The sequence below is a fragment of the Falco rusticolus genome, chromosome 9 (assembly GCF_015220075.1).
Source record: "Falco rusticolus isolate bFalRus1 chromosome 9, bFalRus1.pri, whole genome shotgun sequence".
Classification (NCBI taxonomy): domain Eukaryota; kingdom Metazoa; phylum Chordata; class Aves; order Falconiformes; family Falconidae; genus Falco; species Falco rusticolus.
The window spans coordinates 348,894-365,080 of record NC_051195.1 but is presented as its reverse complement, the minus strand read 5'-3'; the positions used below and the strand labels follow the sequence as shown (position 1 = coordinate 365,080).

General features: G+C 40.8%; 1 protein-coding gene across 2 annotated transcripts in view; it reads left to right on the top strand.

The window, feature by feature from the left end:
- The window catches only part of INPP5A (inositol polyphosphate-5-phosphatase A), a 258,020-nt gene that overhangs the window by 144,786 nt on the left and 97,047 nt on the right, over nucleotides 1–16,187 (top strand). For both annotated transcript variants that reach the window (XM_037399595.1, XM_037399594.1), the window contains exon 7: nucleotides 9,662–9,714. In XM_037399595.1, the coding sequence (XP_037255492.1) occupies nucleotides 9,662–9,714 (53 nt within the window). The remainder of the gene's footprint in view (nucleotides 1–9,661; nucleotides 9,715–16,187) is intronic.

Genomic DNA, 16,187 nt, shown 5'->3' with positions numbered 1-16,187 from the left:
CCTCTATGTTTTAAGTCATTCCATGGATTTACCAAATTCAAATGGAGTTCTTCGTATATATAGTAGGACATCCTTGTGAAGGATGGAGACAGTGATGAAAAGACTTGTTTGTGCATTTAAAACCAAAGAAATAGCACACAGTGCCAATTGCAAGTCGGTTTCAGGGAGACTTACTCCTTGGCAGGGTGAGATGCTACTTTGAACAGGTTCCATTTGTATTCAGCAGCAGCAGCTCTGTAGTCATGGCTGGAGCAATGCTGGTTTCTGCTCAGTACAGCCAGGTACTGCTGCAGACACTGCAAGTATGTAGGGAAAAGGTGCTTTCTTAGTGATGCGGGAATACATGTTACTTAAAAACATACTGATATTTCCCTCCGATGCTGCCCTTGTACTGCTTTTTTGTTGTTCTCTTGAGAGCTGGGGAATGCTGCACGTTTGAAGTTGAAGGTGAAGGTCTTGTCAAACCCAGAAACACAAGGACAGCTGAGGGTTTTCTTCCACTGCACCTGTAAGTGCAATTGCACATGCAGTTGTAGTCTTTGCAGTTCTCTTCGATGTTTAATTTAATTTGGTCATTTTTAGTTTCTTAAGAACATCGAGAACATAGGTGTTTAACAGTTGGTGTTTACTACAAGCCAAGTGAATAAATATGTTGAATTTCTTTAACATTTGTGGATCAAACAGGCATGTTACTGCTTTAATATAAGGAAGAACTAGATGAAGTTAATTAATTTTGAATTTGTAAATATACACACTTAGAGATATTTACATACTTCATGTGCTTGGAAGAGCATTGCGTAAATAATTACAGGGTTGATGGGATGTAACTTATTCTTTTTCTTTACTTCTATTTATTTTTATATTCTGTATCTCTATACTGGAAGGGAAACTGCCTTTGACATAGTTTTACTAGCTTTTACCTGCTGTGAATAAACATCTTAAATGCTTCTTTGAAGTTAAGTGTTATATCATTTTGAAGGAACTTCAGGTGGTTACTGAGGTATTTATTTTTCTCCTCCATCAGCAATAAACTGTAGCAGTATGGGTGATTGACAACATAAGTAGGAAATGAACAGTGCTGTTGAATGATTTGATTGTAGTCCTGAGAGCACTGAACAGCCGTGTGTGAGCGCTGCTATCACACTTAACAGCAATAGGCCAAATTATGGATTGTTCATTGATACCCAGGAAGAATTATTTCCATCGTTATTTCACTGCTGTTGTTTCATCATGAGACTGGCAAATTTGTAACTTGTTCAGCGTCATTTATTACCACCTTTTACACAATTCTTCACAGTCCCTTGGACAAACAATTGAGTCTAGTGGCTTTCCCACACTGTTGTGGACCAGGGTTTGTGTTCATTTCTTCTGAGTGCTCAGGGATCAGTTGTTCCCACGTTTGTATTTGGAGCAATAGCTTCCATATTCAACGCAGCCTGCAGCGCTGCTTTAGAAACCATTAGGTCCAGAACCCAAGATGCAGCTAAATGCCATTTGAGGATCTGATGCCTTCATACTGTTCCCATTCGTTACACCACCTTAAATGGCTTTTCTAAGGAGAAAGCACCGTGTTCTGCTGTTGTCAGGGATACTGTTTACCTGGAGGAGGAGTAAATGGGAAAAGATAAAATCCACACTTGCAATTAAGATATGAACAAATCCCTGAAGCACCTTAAAGGTTAGTTCTGTTCCTGCACACAGCACAATTCCTTGTAATGGTGTTGCGGCAAGACTTGTACCACAGGCTGGTTTTATTTCAGGGCTTCACAAAGTGGGAGAGGAAAGTGATGGGCTCTCCAGGACTACAATAATGCAGATAACAGCAGCATCAGTGTTTACAGTGTGTGACTTTCCATGCTCACTTGGCGTGCAACCTAGCATAGACCAAGCCAGCGTATTGTTCGTATGAACTTGAAGTCACGTATGTGATGTGATGATATAGAAAATAATTGTGATTATTTTTACACTATGCTGTTTTTTTTATTTTGGACTGAAGACCAAAGAATCTCTCAAGCTGACATAAGTACAGCAACGTCAAAAAACTAACAGTGACATAATTTGGCTTCTTATATAAATGTTGTATTTCTAAAGCTAAAATTAATCTTGTTACCACCAGTTTTCTTCCTAGACGAGTGTTGGTAATAACAATGCTAATTGAAAGACCACAAAATAATGCACATTTTGAAAATTTGAATTGACACAGCAGAATGCATGAGCAGCAGATCTTTCCTAATATTACATTTACAATGCTCTTGTGTGTTTTAGCCAGACTGCTCATATCACATATACAGTATTTTCCGTGAGAAATGGTTGAAGACTGATTTCTTTTCTTTTTATTACTGCTGCTTAAGGATGATCTAAAAGTAATTACAATGATTGAGGCATAATGCAATTCAAAATAATTACAGCCCACTGCATATAAAACTAACAAAACTTTCTGTCTTGATTTATGGGTCCTCTTGGCTAGGCATAAGACTCAAATGATGCCTCTGGGAGCAACACTCCAGATAATGTTAGGCCATTTAAAAAAAAGCAGATTTGTGTAGTCTATCAGGCCTGAGTAATTTTTTTTTTTTCACATAGTGAGAAATTGGTTGTTATCATAGATCACAGATACTGCTCAAAGCTCTTATGAAAGATGAATTAATTTCACTAATGCTTTAATGCAAACCTTTCATGGAGAAGGCTGTATGGTGATAACCTTACTGCGGTCTCTCCTTTCTCAATGATGATTTATGTTGTCTTTTAGTAGATGAAACTGCCTGTATTCACAATCCATCTGCTGGCTAAAGGAATCCTATTAACAGAGGATCTGAGAAGAGACTTAATACTGTAAGGTGAAAGATGTGGTATCCCCTTTCTGGGACATGAAGTAGGAATTTTTTTTCCTATTTTAAAATGTAGATACCTCTCTGAGAGCATACAGATGATCTATGTCATCTCTGCCTGTTTTTATGCTGGCTTACAGATGGTGGATCAGCTAGTGACTATCTGTTAAAGTCAAAATAAAGATTCTTGCTTTGAAATTTGCAATAAGAAACAGTTTGCTCTTTCCTCCTTCCCAAGCTATAGTTCTTCTTAAATTCTGTTTCCAAAAGTTTCTTTTTTTCCAAATACTGTATTTGAAATATTAAAGCATTGTCATTTTGGGACAAGTCATGTAAGCTTGCTGTTGGCAGTTCTGTTCATGTTATCGGTGTGCTGCTGTTACCTTAATAGTGTTCATGTTATTATTGTAATTATCTGCCTTTAATGCCTATTTTATAAAATAAGTTTTGTAATGATTCTTTGTGTTCTTAGAAAAATTGAAGTGTCCTACAGAATTACTATCATATTTTGGGTCAGGCATCTAAAATTTAGGTCCATTGTTTGTACTCCTATCAACGCTAAGTTCTGCTGTTCCAAAGAAAGGAATTATTCTAGACTTAAGTGTTCTTTGGAGAGTTTAGTGAAATATAGGAGGAAAAAAGAAGATGCCTTGTAAAACAGAAGAAATGCTGTATCTCTGACCATGGATATGAAGTATGTGAGCAGGCTGGTAGTCCATGTTGTGCTTTCAAACACATACCATTATTTTCAGCTATTTTTAGCAAGGACCCAAACTGGAGCATTACACTTCAGGTGCTGGCAGGGTCAGGCCCCTCTGACTTCACATCCCTGCTCCTGCATTCCCCTTTACCTAGCTGGTCCTTTGAGGTTCTCTAACAGATGAAAAAGGGACCCCTAAAACCTCTGCCCCACCAGTGTATACTCATACCTGATGCTTCCACAGGCCTTCTGCCAGCTCAATGTGGTAACTTACAACTTCCTTCCAAATAAATACTTAGTCTTTCTTTCAGAAGTTGCAGCATTATTGTATTTCTGTCTTCTAAAATAGCTTTTAATGAGGAAATTATGTATTGCTGCTGCTTGGCTACTTCATTAGTGGTGTGTATATAAAGAAGCTGACAGCAATACTGATTTGCAAGTCCCATGGTTTTGTATATAGCAATAAGTGAAGCAAGTGTAGGTTTTATCACATATTTCTTACATTTGCTTACATCATGCACAGTGATTTAAATGTGGGCTTCCAAGAGACATATTCTTGCTAAATTCTTTATACTATATTTTCTTGTAAATAAAGGGTAATGAAAAGATTATGTGAAAAAGCAAGTTATCAATTGTTGCCCTATATAATAGACTTTGTCATTAGAGAGATTGACTTCATATTCTTGAGCTCTCACTATACATTTTTTTGATGAGAGCCATGGATGTTTTTATTTCCAGCTTTTAAACTTATGTAATGACTTCCAAAAGTCTTTAGCAGTAAAAATATGACTGATAGTGCTGTTACAATGCTTGATAATGTTCAAAGGCTGAACTGGCCTTGAGTTCTCCATATACTGCGTATTATTCTGAAATATAAGGAAATCAAAAAGGTACTTCAACGAGTTTGTATACAAACTCCTAAAAACATAAGATCGTAGATGATTTAGTTTTGTAAACTGATCTAAGGAAAGAAAGGAACTGATTTTGGGGCAGGAACTACATTCTGTGTGGGTTTTATGGAAAGTTGTCATCATACACACTCCTTTTCCTGGCTGGTTAAATGTTGAGCATATTGTGAGTACATGAAACACAAGCTGCTGCGTGAGGCTGTGAGGAGGAGTTGTTCTCACCGTGCTGATGCAGGCCTTTTAATGCTGAACATCCCTTGGTGCCTCAGTTGTTCTGCTGCTCAGTATTCACCTGCCTTAAGTAGAAGATTTCCCATCTTCCCTCTGAACTGCAGTGTTCCTTTAAGAAGCTGCAATTACACTGCAGTCATTGCCACTTTAATATGTCTTTCCTTCATGCCCTGCTTTGTATGGTTGAATAAACCCTTGCTGGGTCACTATTTAATTTCATATGGTCCCTCTCAGTAAAATGATGGAGAAAAGATGAATTAAGGCTCTGTGCTAGTCATTATCAATCATGGTTTGTATGCATTACTTATTGCTCACAGTGCTTTTTGACATTAGCCCTCTATAACCTCTCTCTTCATGTTAATGTTGTCTGGAGGTCCTTTTACCCAATGTAGCAGAGGTTATTTATGTAGGTGGTGTTTCTAGGGGGTTTTAAAAGGTCAGCATGATCTCCCAAGAGACTCTATTCACAAAGAAAAGGCTGGCAGAATCTAACTACAAGTTTTCAAACTGTGATTTAAAAAAATAAAAATTTAAAGGACTTCTAACAGGTGTGAGGATTTCCGTTACACTTATTAAAGTAAATTTTTGGGAAAATAGCCTCTAATACATACTACTGCCCTCAAAACCAGTATTTGCAGTGTACGTGTGAGGAAGCACCAAGCTACTATAAAGAAATTCTGTATTTTACCATGTCATGAAATATAAATTGTGTTGCAAATACCTTTTAACTGGTTTGTATCAGTGTAGGCTTACATGAGACAGAATAAGACAGCAGTGCCAAGGGTTGGGCATTCTTTATACTGGTATTGCTTGTGTTACCATCAGTGACAGAATCAGAGTAAAGTCCTGTGGGATGGCCTGCTGGAGAAGTGGTTGATGATTGACACAGGACTCTCGGTCTCATACACTTTGGTTGCACAAAAGCTTAAACTACTTGTACGTGCGTGAGCTGTGGCAGCAGGCAGGGCACATCCAAGGAGAACGGGCTCTGGCTGATAGCACTGCAAGGCTTCTCACTGCCATCTTAAGGTTCCTGAGGGCTGGGAAAACACAAATGTCACAGCCGTTTTCAAGAAGGGTTCCAGGTGGTCTCTCCTCAGTCACAGGAAGGTGATGGAGCAAATCTTCTTGGATGACCAATTGCATGGACAAAGGGAGTGCTGTGGATGTTGTATGCATTGACTCTGGCAGGGCTCTCAAAGCAGTCTCTCACAGCATCCTTGAAGCCCAATTGGTAACGTGTACTGGGTAGGTGGAGTGTAAGATGGCTGGAAAGTTGGCCAGCCAAAAGGCTCTCAGGGTGGTGAACAAAGTCCAGCTGCCAGCTGGTTGCTGGTGGTGTTCCTTAGGGGACGATGCTGGCGTCTGTACTGTTCAACACCTTTGTTAACAACTTGGACAGCAGGATGGAGCACACGCTCAACTTTGCAGATGATGTCAAGTTGGGAGAACAGTCAATATGCTGGAGGGCAGGGCTGCTGTTCAGAGGGAATTCAACAGCCTGAAGAAGTGATCTGACAGGAACCTCATGGAGTTCAGCAAAGGTTAATGCCAAGCTTTGTCCCTGGCATGGGATAACCTCATGAAGCAATACAGGTTGGAGGTGACTGTCCAGGAAACAGAAAAGGACTCAGATCTTGTTGGACAGCAAGTGGAGCATGAGCTGGCGCTGTAATTTGGTGGCAAAGAAGGCCAACAACATCCCAGGATGTGTTACGTCCCGGGAAGGGACTCCTCCATCTATTTGGCACTCCAAGGCCACATCATATCTTCAGTGTCCTGTTTGGGAACCCCTGTACCAGAGAGGCATGGGCAAACCGGAGCAAGCATAGGAGAGGCACCTCTGGGGCTGGAGCACAAGATGTGGGTGGAGGTCAGGAGAGCCCAGGAGGTGGAGGTGATGGGGGACCACACTGCTGGCTGCAGTGGCCAACTGGTGGCTCTGGAAGGGTGGGGTCAGGTACCTCTGGGTGGCGTGCAGCAACAGGACAGCAGTCATCAGCTGCAGAAAGAGAAAATCTGACTAAATCTGGGAAAAGATTTCACCATGAGGGTGGGCAACAGAGGAGGGGCCCAGATAGGCTGTGGAATCGCTGTCTTTGGAGGTGCTCAAAACCCAACTGGATGCAGCTCTAAGCGACATGATCTAGTTGGCTCTGGTTTAGTATTACATCTTTTGAATTACATATTATGTTGCCAAAGAGGAAAACAGCAAATGAAAAACGACAGCTTGATTGAAGACATTATCTTGGTCCACATCATAGGCTTAGACTGTTTAATTTTAAGTTCCATGTACTGTTCTTCAGTAATTAGAAGTTCATTATAGTTATTTTTAAGAATGAAATGACAGAACTTTCCTTTTTTGATTGAGATCAGATTTAGGCCCATTTTGAATGCTTCTAGCATTTAACTTTTTTCGTTGTTTTGCTTTTGAATAAATGTGGACATTTAGCCAAATCTCAACTTGTAACTGTGCTGTCACGATCATCACAGAAACTGTGAATATAAGAGACCTTATTGGGTTATGGGCTTTGTAGTTCAACCATGGAAGTGGGACTGTTAGGAACATGTGTTAGCCCTCCAGCCAGCCACTCCCTGGTTGACCAGAGCTGCATCTACAGAGATATTCTTTTTCCGTGTTGAAAAAAGATATTTACAATAAAGTAGATATTTATTCAGTTACTGCAGATTTCTTCTCAGTAGAGCTGCAGTTTAAGGAAAATCAACAGTGTGCTCTCCTAAGACAAAAGTAATAAGGATTTAGAGAAATTGGTCCCCCTTCGAATGTGTCCATCAGCTGGATTTGAGAGGAGTGAACTGTTAGGATTTCCTCCCTGAATACAACTGTATTAGACCTAGGCAAATTTACTTGCCTTCAAAACCCAAATTCTTAAAAGATTCATGCACCTATAAGCATCAACAAACTGCTGATGTTAATTACTAAACATCTCAAAAACACTTACCCACCCCACACTCCATCTGTAGTGACAGAGTCAGTGCTGTCAGCTGCCCTGAGTCACCAGACAGATCTGCAGGGTGGGGGTGTGTAAACTTTGTCTATGCTCAGAAGAGAAGCCTATTTATTCTGTATAATCCTTCTGGGTTTAAGAGCTTTTTCTCCTTTTGTCTATAGGAAATCTTCACATCTGGCTGAACCTTTGTTTTGTTAATTTATTTTATTCCCTCTAAATATATACCCTGTGAGCTACTGAAAGCCAACTGTAAGTAGACACACAAGTCAAGAACAGAAGAAATCTGTTCATCATGCATCCATAGTATCAAAATACGAGTTTTGACTCACTGCATAAAGGACTTTGCTGTTAGTCACTGTTCTTGGACTTGATGGTCTTGAGAGGACTGCTTCCTTGGACTTTCCACTGCTTTAGCAATGCGAAGCTGCTAAAATTTGTGCAGGAAAAGCCTCCAACGCTTCTTTGGCAGGGCCAGCACAGCTGGGTCGTCAGGGAAGCAGGCAAGCTGCAATTTTCCCTGCAGCGCTCTCAGTAAAATTTGCCTCTAGCAGTCTGGCTGGGAAGGTCCCACAAGCCTGCAGAAAGGTGATTCTGAAATTGGCACCTGCATTAAGAAACACTAAAAGCAGGTTTCCCAAAATACGGAGTACATAACTGTGAACAAATTTGGTAGCCAATTTTGTATTTGTTTGGTTTGTAGCTTGTAGGTAACACTTTTTCCACAAAATTACCAGCTCTGAAATTGAGTGCAAACAGGGAAATAAGCTGTGATTTACAAGTAACTTTGCACGTTTTCAAGGATTTGGGTAGAAGAGAAGAACTGGGTATCAGTAAGCAGTTTTCACATTCAAGCTTTCAAGAATAAGATATTATTCATTCAGTAAAATAAACACTTTAAAATCTTCATAAACACATTTTGAATGCAAGGAGAACCCCAACAGGAAAGGGGCCCTAGTAAAGCAGTGGTGTTACATCCGGTTGGTCTTGACTGCAGTTGCCATGTTTGTGCCTGAAGAGAGAAGGAGGTGGGAGATGGGTAACTGTTATCTGAAGGGTGACCAGAAGACAGCCCATTTAGATTTTGTGAGGCATTTCACTATCTTAGCAGTATTTGGGACTTCAGCATCTCATCAGGACTGTCCACAGTGGGGTGGATAAATCTATCCAACAAGTCTCTTGTGAAGGCAGTACCTTAGGTGAGCAAAACCTGTGAACAGGGGGGATGCTCTGCTACGGCTAGCACTGTATTTGTAATAAGGAGTTGCAGTCTTTTGCTACAAAATCATTGGCATCATTATTTAGGCCATGACATGAATATTGTCTGGTGCAATATTCATTACCAGAGAACAGTAGCCTAGTCCCATATTCATTGTTAACAGTGAATAAATAGGATGCAGACTCATGTCTTTTTGTGGGAGGTTGTAATTTATGGCAGTGGCTTAGGAGTGGTGCTGAAAAAATCCTTTTGCTGTATCATAAGTGCCGTATGTTGACGTGAGCTGATTTGTGGCTTTCTCGCAGATGTTGCAGTTTTGATAAATGTAATGTTTTACCATTATTTAAATTCCCCTTAACTTTTATAGAAATATTGGGTGGGTCAGCTCAGCAGGAGAAATAGCTTTCTAGCAGATCTCATTCATTTTAATTTGATGTAAATCTCTGATGACAGTTCAGGTAAAATTACAAAGAAGCCAAGATATTTGTGTGTAGGCAGTAAGAATTTGCTGGTTTAGGCTAAGCATAAATACAGTTGTAAAGCTTTCCTAATTGGTTATCGTTCATCTATAAGCCACTACCAGGGCTTATATTAATTTTACATGTAAGTTTAAAACTGCTGCAGGACCAAAAATGTAAATAACTCCAGTATGTAAAATAGACACAATATATGTTTTCAAGGTACCTTAGTTGATGTGTAGTGCTTATTAGTTACCACATATGGGTGAACTTTGGTTTTGTTCTCTGTGTAAGTATGTTTCACAGTAATCCTTTACTTAATGTGACTGATTCTTATTTATTTTTCAGTGCAAGTGGTCCAGAAAAGGTTTCATTCGAACAAGATGGTGTATTACTGATTGGTAAGTTGCATCTTTAGTTACTTCTGGTTATGTGTATATTATGTATGATTTTGTTAACTGTTTCAAAGAAGGTATTTGTATGTGTAAATTGGTCTGCTCATGGAACAGATTGGTTCCAAAACAGTTGCTTTGCTTTATTATTTATTGAATGCAAGTTGTAATGCATTGAATGTGAGTTGTAATGATGCGTACAAAATGTGATATTAATGTTCACATGTATGTGCAATTAACATGGAATAATTCAGGTCATAAGCAGCTGCTCAATCAAGCATGATCAAAAAAGCCTGGTGTCTGTGACCAAGGCCACAGGAGTCACAGTGTGGAGCTAAAGGCACCCCCCACTACTGCTCACCAGCATGCCTGATGCAGCCAAGGCTCTACAGCATCTCACCTGGGTCAGATACGTGTACCTGGGTGTATGCAGCCCTCACCTCTGGGACTTCTGAGGAGAGAGATTGTTCTCCAGGAGCCCTTCAAGCCAGTCCTTTAAACCCAGTCCAGTTTCTACTGAAGACAGTGGGGGACCCTACCTTAAGGAATGCAGCTTATTAAAGCCAGTTCCTGCTATATTACTTTTACTGGAACATAACTTTTTATTTGTCGTATTCAAGTCAGGTTTTCCATTTTAAACCCAGGGTATGGTCATGGTCTCTGTGAGGTTGCTTATTTTCATCCTAGAGTAAAGCATGTGGCAGCCCAGCACTCACTAGTAGGGTTCAATGGAGGGGCAGTAGAGCAGGCAGCACACCTCTTACCTGTGCACTCATATACTGCTGAGGAAATGTCCCACTGAACACAACTTATTTAAGTTAACATAACCTGGCTGTTGTCAAAGCAGAGAGCGCCCGTCATAAGATATCCTCTGGAAATCTACAGAAAAAACAAACTTTTTTCACTCTTGGGATCATCCAGCAGACTAAAGAGGTGGGAGCTGAGGGGAGCAGACAACTGTATGACAATAGAAATTGAACTTCATGATGGTGTTACATGCTGGATCGCTGTCTTTGCAAGAGCAGTAATAGTAGTAGTGTATGTTGTGGGGAGCAGCTGATTGTGCAGCATAATATACCTGAGAGACCTTGGAAATTTTGTATTAATACAAGGAGAGCTCAACAAACCCACAGATCATACATGTTTCTCTAGTCCTACCTGGAAACAGATTACCTTACTTTTTTACTGTTAAGTCATAGTTTTGGTCTTCACTGCTTATTTATGTTACAGTCACCTAAATATATGTGAATGTTCAACATTTTCCCCTTCTTCCTGTGGTCATTTCATGTCTTAAAATTGTAAGTTTGATTTTAAAGTCTGAGGAATGTTCACACAGGCTGACTTTTGAGGGCTGAGCAGTGTTCTTGCTTGTTTACATAAGCATGTGTATTAGATTAAGCAGTTTGTGAAAAATGAAAAAACAGCAGGTTTTCTCCTTTTAGTCTTTTGTCCCAGGAATCAGGCAGGCAGCTATGGGATAATGTAGGCTCTTGTTAATTTTTTCAGATCTGTGTGACATGGTGTGTGATTACAGCAGTAGAGAACTGCAGAAGTGGATATTTAGCACCAATTACTAATCTGGCCTTCCCTCTTATATCATGACTCCTCCAGGTTCTGAGTCTCCTATCTGCTTGCATTTCCTCTTTGCAGAAAAAAATAATGTGATCTTATTTTCAGGCCTTTCCAAGAAAAAATTATTCTTCAGAGATAGAGTTAAAGGAAACGTTTTCTTGCAGGTTAATATTAAAAGGGGGTAGTTATTGGAGGGAGCAGTCTGTAGCTAGATGTTCTGACCAGGTAATATACTATGCTTTTGTTTCCTAAGGGTATATTGGGAAGTAAGAGTGAAGAGGCTTACAGCTTTTTCTGATCTGTAATGAGGTGAGCTGGTGGTTTTGGTGGTAGTTCTGTGTCTGGAATAGTCTGCGATTACAATCCACATGATCCAACGAGATCTCAGATGTTTCTAATGAGAAGTTGAAGGGACAAGTTACTCTGAACAATTTCTGCAGAATGAAAGATAAATATGGAAAATACAGATGGTTAGAAAATGCACCTAGTTAGGTCTAAGTGCATAATGTGTCTGTTCATGGTATGGTAAGTGTTTAAACCCAGTCTATGTGCATAAGCATACACAGTTCTGGCCATTTTCATAATCATGACTTTTGATCTATATAGTCTGATAAAAATATAGCTAGGAGACTTGTTGTTAATACTTCTTTATGAATCCTTGAAAGGAGCTATTAATTTTCCCTGCCTAGGAAAATATCATTACAGAATGTACCTCATGCCAAAACCAGAGGGCTTCCCAAAACCCCCAAAAGGAACCTTAAAACATTTCAGAAAACTGTCCTCCTTTTCCTCCTCTGTGATTCAGCAATCTGCCCCAGTTGAGTTCGTCTGTGAATCCAGGTTTTTCCCATCCATTATTCTTCATTAGCTTACTTTTAGTGTGAACAAAGAATTAATGAAACTTGCTGTAGTTTCATTTTAAGAAAAAATGAAAGAGAACTACATGCACTTTTATTTTTTGCCTTTTTTGTTTGTTTGTTGGGTTTTTTTTTAGTATTTTGAATATAAGGGGGGGGGGTATTTATTTCCATTCCAACAGTTCTTAGTGTGCACTTTTAAAAAATGTAGATGTGGCACCAACCTGGGAATGTTTGCAAGTAAATCAGTGGTCAGATTCACCAATCAAATTGTTTTGATATTTTAGAGAAAGTAGGATTGCAATATTAAAGTCTGGGAAGTGCAAAGCATTGCACTTTGACAGGAGAATTCAGAAGCACAAATATAATAGTGGAAATAACTGACTCGGTACCCATACTGTAGAAGAGGATCAAGGGAGAAGAGACTGAATATGGTTCATTATTATCTTACTGAGATGTGTTAATAGATGCATTTTGTGAAGCACAGGAAGGGGGAAAGGTATGGTAATTATTTAACTGAGTGCTGCCAAGGCCTCTGATAGAGTATTCTGTCTTGTTTTGAGTGCTGTGCTTTAGGGAAGCTGGAAAAAGAAGAGTCAAAAATGATAGGAGTATTTGAGAAGAAGTTGAAAAACTTTGGCTTGCCACATCTGGAGACTGGTTGCTGACTGTCCCCCCTGCAGAAGGGGCAGAAGGAAATCAGTTTTCTTTGCAGGAAAAGAGATAGTGTGATGAAAGAAAAGGACAGAGAAAGTGTAGGTGGAGGGTCCTTCATTAGCAAGTTTTAAGAATGAGCAGTTCTTGGGTGGGTGGGGGTGGATTATAGATACCTTCACACAGGAGGTGAGTTTGTGGCATGAGTTCTCTCCCTGCCCTACAGGGATTCTTTCTGTTCATCATTCAGACAGACAGGAATGGACATCTCAAGCCATCATCTCCAGGTTATGTTTTGTAGTTACATGCTAGTTATGGATCTTATTACAAAGGTTAGTAGGACTACTTTGTCATCACTGTGAGTTCATTCAGCAAGATATGCTGTTCCCTGAAGCCAAAAGAACCCCACCAGGATCTCTAGAAGAGGCCTTTGTGCTGGCTGCTTGGTGATCTGTGTATCTTTATCATGCAGTTGCTGTTTTGACTGCTATGGTTTGCTGTGTCCAAATCTGTTGTGTGATTCCAGCACAATCTGGAAAATCTCCCTGTGCACAGCTTGAGGTTTTTGCTTGATGCCTCTCTCTGCCGAAGTCTTTTCCATATCCTCGCTGCCAGGCTGCAGACTCCTTTTGGAACATGAGGTGTGTTTGCCCTCTCCATTGTTTTTTGTCTCCACGCTGAATTCTCCCACAAGAGATGTCTGTGCACAGAACTAGTAATGCAAAGTCAGTATGATTTAGCCATTTGTTCAAATTCAAAACGCTTGGCTCCTATAAAGGGGAAAATTGTGGTTTAGATCTGAAATCCCAGTACAGCCAGATGATAGGGCTGAGCTGTGGTTCATCTCACAAAGGGGCCTGAAAACCTCACTAAATGGACCTTTCATTAGCTGTAAGACTAAGGGAGAGGGAAGGCACTGAGAGGACATTCAGTGGATTTTTCTGTGGGAAGAGGCAGCTTAAAATCCATAGATGGCTCTGGGCAAAGCCCAAAGGGTGTTCATCAGTGAAGCAGAGAAAGGAGAACATGTGTTTTATGGCTTTATCTAGAAGCACCTCTGCATTTAGCTTATCCTAAGGTGGAGAATGCATGGTTTTGGAGCCATTCACAAAATCATCAGTATGTATCTGCAACAACTAATGAAGGTGAACAGCTGTTGAAAGCATGTGTAGCCACAAGATATGCAGTGCCTGAAGAGTGGCTCTTGGCTGAGGAGCGTTTCTGTGGCCATCAGCATTGTTTCAAGGGATCTCAGGCAGGAAAACCAAGAACCTGCATGTCTGTGAAGGGGAACTGACAGATCCTTTGTCCATGGAGTATGCCTGAGCTGCCAAGCAAGGCATACTTTGACAGACAGCTTAAAACGGTTCTAGTATGACTACCCCCATCCTGTCTAAAGATGTCAGCAAGGCTGGACTTTTTTCAGTGTTGTGCCAGTTTCATTTTGCTTCCATTCATCCCGTAACATCTTTTCTCATTTAAGTCCTAGCTGCTTTGGATCAGCTACAACCAAATTTTGCCAGCATTTTTTCTGAATGTGAGAATAAAGCAATTTAAATAGCCTTGTTTCATATAGCAGACCTCTTGGACAGACTTACCTGTACTCTGATATGTATTGTCTATTTCCTCATAGTTTAAAAGAAGTTTTAAGAAAGCTATTCATTTATACCCAGGACATTTTTTTATCCTTCTCAGTCCAATGCTAGTGTAATAATTATTATTAGTGTTCATGGAACCTACCCAAAATTTATTTTTTGGAACACTAACCAAAACTGTGCACTCAAAGTAAAGTGTAACAGCTTTTTTAGCACATAGCAGTATTATGCATGTAGGAGCTAATGGGGCACACCGCTTTCTGTGGGTGCTGGAGGGACCTCCTTTCCAAAACATAACATTGTCAACGCTGTCCCTTTAGTATCACTTTTGGAGCTTCATAGCAGACACTTTTCCTTCAGTCCCTCAATGCACTATGCAGGAATTCCTGCATACACTGGTTTGTTTGGTGGGGTTTTGTTAGTGGGGTGGTGGCGTTGCTAAATCTGTATGAAAAAAGCATTCCAAGTTTTCAGGTTTCATTGTGACTCACCATCTCCCATCACTGAAAGAGCTTAATAACAAAGCAGTGAGATGATTTTTAAAAATGCAGACCAGGTCTCTAGGACACAAAAAGCCACAAGCAGAGCAAATACAAAGCAGAATGCCAGCTTGGCCTTAACAGCTGGATAGCTTTCTGTTTGCCACTCAGACATCCTGTCTGTCAGAAGGGGGAAACCAGAGTTCATCAAGACAGCTTGCCTTCCAGGTGACACCCAGCCTGATAGAAGTGACACCTTGTATGTGATTGACACAGGTAACAGCAGGAAATCCCTCTGTCTGAGCACGTTGATAACAGAAAATTCCTTCTGCATGAAGGGTTTCTGCCACAATAAGTGGGCTTGCGTGAAATGATTTAAGGTACAAGAATATAGCTGTGTTATTGTTAAAAATACTGTTTCCAGCCAAAATCAGCCAACTGCTGTGCAGTCTTGTAACAAATTCCAGTCCCTGTGTCAAGGAACTTACGCACACTGAATAGGATGTACATATAAATAGCTGTCACAACAAATGGACAGGAAAACAGGGTGGACACAGAGTGATCATATGGAGTCATGGACCTGCTAGAGCAGGTCCAGAGGAGAGTCAGGGGGCTGGAGCCCCTCTCCTATGGAGACAGGCTGGGAGAGTTGGGGTTGTTCAGCCTGGGGAGGAGAAGGCTCCGGGGAGACCTAATTGCAACCATTCAATATAGAAAGGGGTCTCAGAAGAAAGACTGAGAGAGACTTCTACAAAGGCCTATGGTGACAGGCAAGGGACAACAGTTCTAAACTGAAAGAGGGTAGGTTTAGATTGGACATAAGGAGGGGGTTTTTACGATGTGGGCGGCGAGGCGCTGGCCCAGGCTGCCCAGAGCAGCTGTGGGTGCCCCATCCCTGGCAGTGCTCAAGGCCAGGCTGGATGGGGCTGGGAGCAGCCTGGGCTGGGGGAGGGGGCCCTGCCCAGGGCAAGGGGGGTGGGACTGGGTGGTCTTTATGGTCCCTTCCAAACCAAACCGTTCTGTGATTCTATGATTTAGCTTTTATGCTGGGGGGTAAAGGAAGGTATTTCTGTTTCACAGAGGTTTGAAGTTGGTTTCATTAAGAAGGAACTTCCAGAATATCCGTATTTCTCTTGTCTTCAACCAAACCAAATTCCATAGGTTTTCCTTTGAAGCAGTATGATTCTTTTCAGAAATGTCTTCTGTCAGTCTTTGGCCATCCCACAAGGCAGACATTGGGCTGTAACAGCAGTCCTCAACTCTTGCGTGTTCCTCCTGCAGGGCAGAGCTCCCAGAGCCAAGACACCATTTACCCCTTGGGGTTA